The sequence below is a fragment of the Amaranthus tricolor genome, chromosome 14, assembly GCF_026212465.1.
Source record: "Amaranthus tricolor cultivar Red isolate AtriRed21 chromosome 14, ASM2621246v1, whole genome shotgun sequence".
In the NCBI taxonomy this organism is placed as follows: domain Eukaryota; kingdom Viridiplantae; phylum Streptophyta; class Magnoliopsida; order Caryophyllales; family Amaranthaceae; genus Amaranthus; species Amaranthus tricolor.
In genome coordinates, this window is record NC_080060.1 from 4,005,568 (window position 1) to 4,017,423 (window position 11,856).

The 11,856-nt window shown below is 33.4% G+C and overlaps 2 protein-coding genes across 4 annotated transcripts; one reads left to right on the forward strand and one right to left on the reverse strand.

Annotated features, from left to right (window-relative positions):
• The first annotated feature begins 286 nt into the window (after window positions 1-286).
• On the forward strand, window positions 287-2,522 carry LOC130799801 (probable xyloglucan 6-xylosyltransferase 5). The gene has a single exon (XM_057663038.1). The coding sequence runs from the start codon at window positions 785-787 to the stop codon at window positions 2,087-2,089; it is 1,305 nt and encodes a 434-aa protein (XP_057519021.1). The 5' UTR covers window positions 287-784; the 3' UTR covers window positions 2,090-2,522.
• Window positions 2,523-5,081: 2,559 nt separating this feature from the next.
• On the reverse strand, window positions 5,082-9,395 carry LOC130799802 (uncharacterized). Of its 3 annotated transcripts, XR_009039338.1 has the most exons (3): window positions 8,692-9,395; window positions 7,552-7,874; window positions 5,082-5,426 (listed from the first exon to the last, which is right to left on the reverse strand). XR_009039338.1 is itself a non-coding variant. In XM_057663040.1 (2 exons), the coding sequence occupies exons 1-2, from the start codon at window positions 9,187-9,189 to the stop codon at window positions 5,340-5,342; spliced, it is 582 nt and encodes a 193-aa protein (XP_057519023.1). In that variant the 5' UTR covers window positions 9,190-9,394; the 3' UTR covers window positions 5,082-5,339. The 3 variants fall into 3 exon arrangements, 2 of the variants coding, with proteins under 2 accessions (XP_057519023.1, XP_057519022.1); XM_057663040.1 differs by lacking the exon at window positions 7,552-7,874 and having other exon boundaries at window positions 5,082-5,423; window positions 8,692-9,394; XM_057663039.1 differs by lacking the exon at window positions 7,552-7,874 and having other exon boundaries at window positions 8,692-9,393.
• Window positions 9,396-11,856: the final 2,461 nt, after the last annotated feature.

Consider the following 11,856-nt stretch of genomic DNA (forward strand, 5'->3'; position numbering starts at 1 on the left):
AGTTTGTCATACATATCATTATGTTCTGTCTTATTAAATTTGCTAAATTTCATTTTTGAAACATGACCCCACCCTTTTTTCTATTATCATGCATAGACTATAAATTTAACATCTCTCTTCATTTCATTTGGTACTTTTTTTTTTCACTAATCCACTTTGATCTATAAAGTAGAAAAAAAATATGTAGCAAACTCATAAGAGATCGAAAAGTACTTCCACTATAGTTGAAGAACATGAAAAACACAAATAAATCCTCGATAGAGTATATAACATATCTAAGAGTCTCAACCATCAGTTTAAGTTTGCAATTAAGTCTATTTCTTGACAGATTGCAGTTATATTCAAACGTTTAGCTTCTAAAAAACCTAACTAACAAACGACACAAAACTAAATTTTCAAAAGGATTGAGAATGTTATCATCATCCAATTTTGCAATAGAAGTATCATAAGAACCACACAAAGAAAGGGAAAAATACAAACAAATATGTGAAAAAAAACAAGAAGCCATCATCAAGATTAAAGAAATATCAAATATAAAGACAACCAATAGAACAAAAAAACTAAGCACCCAATATTCGTCATTTTTCCATTGACAGCTCAAATAAAAAATTGTTGATAAAACATGATTAGATCCCATCAGTATCCCCTTGTATAATATGTGGTTTCCAAAACATACCATATCCTTCAAATTTTAAAAACTTTTAAGCTCCCTCTTCATGTTCTTTCTCCTATATTCATCCATTCATACATTCAATATTCAATTATTCGTTGAGTCGTTTATTAAATGGGTCGTGTAAACGCTACTAACACGAAACCAACAAGCTCAGGGATGTTACTGCGCTGGAGACAAGTGAACAAAACAATCAATAATGTTAAGCTCACTCTCTTAAGTGGGTTCATAACCATACTCGTGCTAAGGGGCACTATTGGGATCGGGAACCTTAATAGCTCCTCAGACAATCGGAATCTTATGGATGAGACTACTCGAGTACTTGCTGAAATGCATTCGAGTAATGACCCCGATGGGCAGACGAGCAAGGCACAATTCAACCCCAACGAGACCTACACGTTGGGGCCAAAGATTAATAACTGGAATATGCTACGAAAAAATTGGCTAAAAGAGAACCCGGGTTTTCCCAGTGTAATACGTGGGAAAGAACGAATTTTGCTCATCTCTGGCTCATCGCCCGACCCTTGTGAGAACCCGTTTGGTGATCACTATTTAGTTAAGGGTGTTAAGAATAAGATTGATTATTGTAGGTTACATGGGATGGAGATTATATACAATATGGCTAATTTAGATACGGTAATGTCAGGTTTTTGGGCAAAATTACCCTTAATTAGAAAGTTGATACTTTCTCATCCAGAAATAGAATGGTTTTGGTGGTTAGATAGTGATGCACTCTTTACTGATATGGTGTTTGAAGTTCCTCTTAGAAAGTACAAAGACCATAACCTTGTAATCCATGGATTCCCCGATTTGCTATTCGAGCAAAACTCATGGATTGCACTCAACACTGGAAGCTTCCTACTTCGGAACTGTCAGTGGTCGTTGGACTTACTAGACGCTTGGGCACCCATGGGTCCTAAAGGTCCAGTTAGAGATGAAGCCGGAAAACTCCTTACAGCAAAACTGAAAGGACGGCCAGATTTTGAGGCGGATGATCAATCCGCCTTAATATACTTGTTGCTATCGGAAAAGAAGTGGTTAGACAAAGTGTTTATAGAAAACTCGTACTACTTACATGGGTATTGGATGGATTTGGTCGATAAGTATGAAGAAATGAGCGATAGATACCATCCGGGATATGGGGATGATCGATGGCCTTTCGTGACTCATTTTGTAGGGTGCAAGCCTTGTCAGAAGTCCGGGGATCACTCAGCCGAGAAGTGCTTGAAGAGCATGGAACGGGCATTCAATTTCGCGGACAATCAAGTTCTTAAGCTCTATGGGTTAAGGCATGGAAGTTTACTCAATCCTAACAGCAAGGCATTCAGGGATGAAACTGATAATCCTCTTAAATTTGTGGATGAACTTGATATCCGAAGGCACATAGGCAATGGCTCATCAAATCAAAAGGCACATTAAATTATTTTTGATGATCGATTATTTCGATGGCGCTAAAGATTTATAGTTCTTTGATTTCAAATCATATGAAGAACTACGGTAAAATGGCTTATTCGGTTATATACACTTTTTATTTATGTGAAATTGTAGATGATGTTTGGTACCGATGGCCAATCAGAAACAACCTCTGTGTTGTTATTAATAAATGTAAAATTGTGTACATCCGAACCCAAAACTCCACCCCACTTTAAATAGGAGCCACTAAATAACAATGGGGGAATAAAATATAGTTGAGTTACAAACGTTTAGGTGATGAGCATTATTATGATGATATAAAAGTATTTGCAGCTTGTAAGATTTATCTTGATCAGAAATTTTGTAATTGTAATGTTGTAAATCTATATCACAATGTTTGTAAAACATAGTAATAAATCACTACTTTAGCCAAAACAAATTTGTATTTTATGAAGAATTATTTTTATAAAAACTTAAAGCAATTAAGTTTATATGTAAGAATTTGAGAATAACACATCTAAATGTTAAAGTTAATTTTTTAAAAAATAAGGTAAAAATATAATTAATTAAAACAGTTGAAATTAAAAGCATTTTCACATCAAAACATATTTTAAAAAGAATTGTCAAAAGACAATATTTACTCCAATTAAGATAAACCCTAATTTTTTACAAGTAATTAGTTTTAAATTTAATTCATTAGTAAAAACTCATCTCATTTTGAATTGTGGAAACAAGAACTTTATGTAAGAGCGGAAGCATAAAAAAAGAATTTGGAATGCTTTTTATAATCTTTGAATCAACACAATTTGCTAAACTTTCCTTCCTTTATTCTCCCATTGATTTAGTTACGTTTCTATTTTTACAAAGGCCAACATTTCCGCTTCGAACTAATATCATTCTCAAAATTCATATCTCAAATTATTGTTGTTATTCCACTAACTACCAAATTCAGCTTATCTCTTGAGAAATCGTCTATTTGAGAGAAGTATATCAAATTTAGCCCATCATTTCTGTCAAAAATCTTTCACATCAGAAGCACTGACTCATGGAACAAACAGAGAGAGTAATCTGGTAGTCATAATCAAAATTCCTATAGACCACATCAGAAGAAAAAGAAAAATAATATAGAAATCATGAAATCCACAATCATTACACTTTTGAAACCAAAAGGTTGAAAATGACAAAAGATAGCTTGGATTTTGGTAAATGATATCAATCATTCATGACTCATAAACACAACAATCATAATAATTGTGGGTAAACCGACTTAGACAATAAAATCATACTCACGAATGTAGTTTCTAATTACAATGAAATGGGATCAAATCCCATTTTTTCTCAAAGTACTAAAAAACAAACCCGAATTTCTCCACGAACAATATATAATTCTCACAATACGGTACAGATAGAATCGAGTTTTTGCAGCAAAGGCAAAGTAACTAAAACTGTAAAGATTATCAGTAGTTTATGATTACAACAGCAGAAGTTTTCAACAGTTTTAGTTATGATGCGAAAAAAAATGACTCAAATACTGATCCTATGTGGACAACATTTTGGAAAACATTCTTATAATCCGGCCTACACGATTGTTCTTGTGACTAGTAACATACTTCACCGATTAATTTGTTTTTCGGATACTTGGGGCGGGTAATGGTAGCTTTAGGATCCAAAACCAAGAACTACTCGACCAGTTCACCAACCTGATATCTCGCTGCCAACAAGGGTAAAACTATTCGATCAACAGTATCCTCCACCCCCTCCGAAAGAACTAAGGGTGATAATGAGCCTAGAGTTTTTGCAATTCAAAACTTGGCTAGATTGAACTAAGTACACAAAAGTTCAGAAGTATCTTAAGGAGAAGCCTCGGCATATAGATTGGATAAAAATATAGCACATGGGTTATAATTGATGAGTGATAATTCAAAGTTTAGAAACGAGATTACGAGTCAAAAAAATCTGTTACCCATGAACCCTCGTGACTCTTGCTCAGCTTATCAAAACAATATAAAGACACATGAACAATCAATCACTAAATCATCATCATCATACCCAGTATATTCCGCTCATAAAAACTATAATATGAGGTTGTAATCACTAAATCACTGTTCTAAACTCTACATTACACCCATTATTGGTTTATCTTGATATGGATTTGTTATCAATATCTATTATTGATTGATATTCCTTTAATAATATCTATTATGAATGAATTAATAATAGGATGAACACATGAAATGAAAAGACAGTGATATTTCTAAATATAAAATATACTTGCCAGCTTTTGCCCATTGAGTTTATGATATTGCAAGAATGGCAACTTCAACAAACTTGTAACCATGGGCCATGCACTTGCGCAAAAGGGAATAAATGATAGACATGCAAATAATTGTGAAGAAATTATGTAAAAGCATCTTCAAAAACCCAAGCAAAAGTAGGTGAAATATTTTAGGTTAACCATCAAGTACCTTCATGCTATGTTTTCACTGAAGTACCCATGTCGGATTCTCAACACTCAGACATTGGTATAACACCTCGACACTCAATTTGGACAAAAATCATGTAACAAACTAGTCAAATCCAACATTAGGACACATACCCAAGTCTAACACCAATACCCGAGTCCCAATAAAATAGCCTTCAAAAATAAATAAAAAATCAAGCAAGAAGGTTGAACCTTCAAAAGTTCAATTTGTCTTACGCATTACCAGCAAATAAAGGAAATTTAAGGATGTTAACAGTGAAAATAGGCATGGACCATGGAGCAGGGCCATAATTGAGCAATTTATTACAAGTCTAAAAGAGGTTCCTTTTCAAGACTAGATACCAATCGATTAACAGTAGTTTTTAAGGCTGCCAATCTTATGTTTCTTAAATGAGAAGCGTGTATCTATGGTCGAATAAACGATCTCTAAAAGATACTGCCCTTTATTTTTAGCCAAAACCTCTAGTTACAACAGAACTACAAATCTTAATTCTAGGAACATTTCAATAAATAAAATTATTAGAGAAAGCTTGTGTAATAATAAGAGAATAGTTGTCTGCTTCCACAAATATATGATGGCATCATCAATAATGGTGGTGCAAGCATAACAAATTACAAACTGAACCGTGAACAACACCTATATACAAATCAGCCTCATGTTGTAGATAAATTATGAATGTAAATACAAATATAACACATATGCACACCTGATTGTTGCTCCTAATGACACAGTCATATACCTGAATGCAGCTAGTTATAAATTTTTCCAAACAATCAGCAACTCCTCAGCACTGGAATTCTGTATCTTGCCAGCAACAACTTATTCATCTGAGCAACCTGTTCCAAGAGCTGAATAATCTTCTGCGTAAGAAGCAGAAACTACTTTAGTACGGAATTTCAATTCCAAAGTGACAAACCAATAAAGAAAAAAATATAACAAATGGGCAACCCATTCCACAAAATGTGTGGAATAGGAGTATGATAAACATTCTGTAGATATGATAGCCTTCAGCAAACAAAACACAGAATGCAGAAGAATCAGTTATATCAGAGAAACAGAGGCCTGACAAAAATGGGGGGCAGGGGGAATATTCATGAGTATAAATTGTTGTCTCCCATACTTTTCAGTAGTTGAGTTTTGGACCAAACCGAAGTAGAAAGAAGTAAATGAGTGATATTCATAGTTACCTAAAAAAGAACGTCTAAGAATATAGGAGCAGATTACTCAACTTCTAAGATAAACTTAATGAGGGAAATTAGGCTGTGCCTCATGTGATTCAGGTTGAGTTCCGGTTTGGCAGTCACGTGTACTCATCAGTTTTCCCAGGTTAATCTAAATACACATGCAAGCAAATAACTATTGAAGACAGTGTCTGCTCTCATATTCTAAGCAGGTGTAGTAAAACTCATAAATGAAATGGCCACTAGTGAGTTCTTGACAAGACCATACAACAGCATGAAAGAATAGCTACATAATATTTTTCAAATCTTTTAGGAGGGGAACAATTTCAGAGCTGTCGCAATTCGTAAACGCCAAAAGCAAGAAACCGTCATCCTTCTTACAAAGGCTATAAATGTTGCTGCCTGTGTTATGCTACTGAGCAGCATATTCAGGATCAAATCCATTATAGAAATTGTTGGTTCTACTAGAATAAGGGAAAGAGTTCTAAAAAGTTAGTCCAGCAGAGAGTTCAATATCAGATAAAGGAATTCGCTTCAAAGTGAATCTTGAAATTTATCATGGATATACTATTTTTCAATTCTGGCACTTCAAATAGATAGCCGTGTATTCAAAAATTAAGAGAAAAATAGAATAAGTGTTATTTGAAAGCTATCAACCTATGATACTCACCTATTCCATAACACATGGCGTGGAAGCGTGTATGAAAATCTACTTTGCCTCTCCCTTCAAGTGCTAGCAATAGACTACTATCACTAGCACGAAACACATCATAAGTCTTTTTCATATAGCCTTGTACAAGAGTAATAATTAGTGATGATATATGAGTCGAGTAATTTTTGTGTTTAGTGTGTGCCTAATTAACATGTCATTCGGATAAATTTTGTGGTAATTCTTTTTAGAGTCGTTTGGAATTGAGTTAGTCGGGTCCAGTTCATTGTAGAATTACAAAAGGCTACTGTATGTACAACAAAAGCACGAAAAGCAAGTTCAATGAAGAAAATTTTCCACACCCCTTTTCCTCACATTCATGCACTTGCATACTTCCATCCATTGTTACATGGAACGACATTGTGTATGGAACTGGGAATAGGAACGGGAACAAGGAACGCAACATAGATTGACTTACGAGATATATTATGTGTAAAAATATAAATTTGACAACAAAATTAAATTAAAATGATACTTTTTTCTTTTAGAAATTGTTTTTAAGTGGAATTTTTTTAGTTTTCTAGTTTTATCTTGTTTTCCTCCATTGTTTTTTCTTTAAAGTGTAAATGAAAGCCAAAATATGTTTTTAAAAAGGTCTTCTACACCGGAACATCACCTTGAGCGATTTGGGATGCGTTTTGTGGTGATTGGGGACGGATGTTCCCGGATCGTGGAACGTGGCTACGTTCCACGTTCCATGTATCTATGCTTCCATCCATAAATCCCCACTGTAATATAAACTAAATAAAATAAGAAAAGTTATTTAGTACTATATAATGCCAAAACGAGGAACATGTACCTTCATAGATTAAGAAATGTACCGAATGCTGATACATGCCACACTATACGGGGATGCCAAACAAAATTATCCCCAAGTGCTAAGAGCATGTTTGGATAATAATTGAGGAAGTGAAGAAAGGGGAAGCGAAGAGAGGAATGAATGACAAATGGAATGGTGATGCAATCCCAAACATTTCAAAATGCTAATAACATGGCCTGGGAACCAAATTGCAGTATGCTTTATATTAGTATTTCTATATTTTATGGCATTTTCTTCATTTTTATTTATTTCTTATAGATTGGAAAGTAAGTTACCAGCGATATATAAATATCGGGTGTGATGTAAAAGCAATCCATCAGAAAAGTGAACTATATTTCCCTTTCTCTTCAAAGTTCAGACAATACTCTTCTAGCTTCTCTGTTTGTTAATGTTCCAAGCCATTCATAATTTGTTGATAGTTTAAGTTCAAGGTATCCTTTTATTCCAAACCAAATCATCAATTCAAAGTTGTTGCTTAATCTCCATCCATCCTGCCCTTTGCAAGTCAGATCAAGGCTCCAGCCGTGAGCTTGGTAGGTGAAGAACTCCAAACGAAGTAGCTACTGCAACTCCCAATTTATCATTCCTTCGTTAAAAGCTGCACGCCCATTTGAATTTCAAAGTCCATACACCAAAAAAGGTATTCCAACTTTCTCCAATACCATAGTTTCAATGATATAGTACAAGGAGATTGGGCTCTATCATTACAAATTGATACTTGATAGAAATTAATAATTCAGAAGAAATGCATATTGAAAGGCCAATGATAATCTTATGGGAATGACATTGGCCAACTAAGATTTTTCTTATCGAGATGGAGCATTCATTGGGTATTAGAATGAGAAAAAAAGCATATGAAGCAATGAGGATAACATGTATTTTTGACCTAGATTGTGTGTATTAAGGGGCTACAGGCTTGGATGAATATTATGAACTATGAAGCATAAAACTATGAATTGGTTCATGAGCCTTCTGAGTATCATAGTAGGCTGACAGGAAACAAAGGACACCAGAATCACTTGGAGCAAGTTCAATAAGGGCTTATAAGTTCCAATCAAAGAAGTTTGTAAGTACAGAAAAGTACAAATAAGGCCAAAGTTTAGCAACATATTTCATAATTTGGCTGTTTAACAAGAATTTAAGTTTGACATTGTACACCCAAAACTCATCCAAGCATTGACATTCCCAAAAGAGGAATAAATTCCTCAACTAAATAGCAGATAAACAAACCAAATGGAGTAATTAACATCATAATGAGTCCTCAATCACCATTAAACAATAAAAAAGGCAGTTTCTACTTTTTCTTTTTGGGGAAACTTGTGCATAATTGACCTTAGCATTTCTACAAACACATAATGAGCATGCCAAAGTCAGATAAATAACAATAAGAACCACACAAAAAAACAAAAACCAACCTCGTCTTTTTCCTTAATTAGAACCTTCAATCGATCAATACTCTCCTTTCCAGTAGAACTACATACCCTCCGCCGCCACCGAATCCAAAACCACAAAAACCCCAGAAACGACACCGTAGTAGCCACGGGAAAAATGAATGAGAAAGCCCCACGAGAACGGAGGCGAGTGAGTTTAGAATTCCAAAAATGGAGGGCAAAATTGAACCAAGTACTAAAGGGGGAAACGTCGCAGGGTTTGGGTAGGGAAGAAGAGGAAGAAGTCAAAGAATTAGACTTAGAATTAGGAATGGAGAAAGAAGGAGGTGCATGAAGAGGAAGGGATGGAACTGGGAGGCCTTCATGATTAATGGGTGGGAAGATTGACAGATTGTGGTCATTGTTATGGTTATTGTAATGATGGGTTTGAAGAGTAGATTGATTGTGAGAATGGGTGGAAGAGGGAAGAGATTCCCAGTCGTTGAACGTGTTGGGTAGTTGATCTGATTCTTCTTCCTCCATGAATGAAAACTCTAATTTCCTACTCCTTCCATTTTTGATTAGTATGTGTGTGTTTTTCAATTTTCAAAGAGCATGATCCTAAATCCTAATTCGAGAAATTCCAAATCTTAAGGCAACATTTCCATTTTGTCGTATGATTCAAAGTCTTGTAGAGTAAGTATACAACTAGTTGCCAATGGCCAAGTTCGACTCACCAGATTTCAACAGAGTTTCGTCAAAACTATAAATTAAATTGGATAAATTGTAATTTTAATATTTGATTTGATTTACGATCTAAATTGCCTGATTTGATTTTTGTTTCAAATAAATTACTGTTTGCGGTCTGGTCACGGTTTTTGTTTTAGACCAGACCAGACCAGACCACAAATTGTACTATAACCAAAAATTATATTTTTTTAAAAAACAAATATATGTTGCTACCTAAATATTTTGAGATGTACTTATTTTTGTATAAATATATATACTTTAATAATGTTGATGCAATCAACTAACTACAAATTATATATTTGGTGATTGTAAGTGCAAAATATTTGTATAAACACATATATTAATTTGGGAAAAATATAAAAAAAAAAAAAAGAAATCATAGACCAGACCGTTATAGAATGGTTTGGTTTGGTCCTGTCCGGTCTGATCTAGAACTTTTTTGGCGTCATAATGTTACTGTAGTGACTTTTCCAATAATTGAGTGCTATTTTATGAAAAAAAATTTAAAAATTATTGCTCCTTGCCTTTCACCATAGTTGGTGTTTATCATGTAGAATATCCCATTAATAAACCCACGCTATTATTCTAAAACTTTATAATCCAAATGTTCAAATATCTTGTATTTAATTCAAAATTATTAAATATGTAAATCAATAAGGTGTTATACAAGATAATACTGAGAAAACTACGACTCAAGTTCAAGATAACTAACTTTTTACCATCGAAATTGAGAAAATAGAGGTAATAATTAACCATCCTCTAAATTCGTCATTAGCCTAATTGCATAATTACCCTAGAAATTACTTATCTTGTTTGATGTGTGAGCCCAAAGCCCTAGATTTAAACAAATTCTTGTGAAAGATGATCTCTTTGAAAAATCATTTTTAATTGGATTGGCCCATTATATATTTTTTAAAATATTATAAATATGCATTAAAAATAATATAAGTAGACATTAAGATATTGAAAGTATGCATTAAGAATACGACAAATAGGCATTAAGAATACGACAAATAAGCATTAAGGTTAATGTAAGTAGGCATTAAGAATACGATAAATATACATTGTTGAGCTTGAGATACGTCTCTAAAAAAGACGGTCTCTCAAGAGACTAGCTGCTATATTTATCCATTTTTTGTTTATGCATTCATTAGTTGTTGCTTATTAGTCTTGTCTTATGCGATTCAATCATAGATAATCAACCAAAAATATACAATTCTTAAAATACTGGACTAATGCTATTAGAAGATATTTAAGGGGTTAAACATATTTTCATGTAAAACAATGGACTAGTAATATGAGAACTAACCTCCAACCTCTAAATCCCATGCATTTTCACCTAAAATGAGATTGCCGCATCAAATATTTTCATCTCACAAAAAGAAGGTATTTAAAGGGTTCATAGAAGTGTTTGTATGAAGGCTCTACACAAATTTTTAAATGAGATAATTTTATTTTGAGATTATCTATATTGGACTGAACTATATAAATTTTATGTGTTAGAGTAATCACTTACAAGTTAAAAGGTGATTAATTACAAAAATCGGCTATTTATATGAGTCCGTCTGATAAAACGATCTCATACATAACAAGTTGAAGGCTCTAGGAATCTAACGACCCTAAGGAATTGTTTATCACCCCTATTGTGAAGATTATAACCCTTTCAAGTTAGTTAAAGTTTATGAAAAAGGATGGTAAAGGATAAATCAAAATGACACAAAAATTTTTATGCTACCGCTTCACGCGTGCGATTAAAAAAATTTTATCCTTGTTGAATTCAAGTCTTAAAACACCGATTTTAAGACTTAAAAAGTCAAATCTAACACTTAAAATTCCTACTCTAAGTCTTAATCTTCCTTCTCCATATGCTTAATTTAATTTTTTAACTATCGACTTCAATCCTTAAAACACCCATTCCGCCACTTAAAATGCCAATTTTAACTCTTAAAACCTCTACTCAAAACCTTAATTATATATTTTACTTACCTAGTCCAATTGTAAAATATCTAAATCAAGGCTTAGAATGTCTATTCCAATGGTTTAAAGTTTGTCAAATCCAAGACTTAAATGCCTATTTCAAGGTCCAAAATGTCCAATTTAAGCTTTAAAATGACAACTTTAAAATTATGGGCTGAACCTGTAAATAGTCGCACGTATGCGGCCGTCTCATAGGAACTTTGTTGTTTTGATCACAAATTCTTATGAAACGCTCTCACCGTTAGACATGCCTTCATACTTGAGTTAATTAGTCCAATAATAAAAACTTTAAGCTTATAGGCTTATTATTTTAATATCGTCTCACCGTAAGACGGTCTCATATAAGACTAGTTGATTAAACATATTATTTCGAGCTCTATCAAATTTCTTCACTTTGATGATATTTAAGGAAGTGTTCAAAATTAATCAAAAGCGTTATTGATTTGTCTAAAGTAAAAAAATCAAGGAAAAAAGTGAGAGATG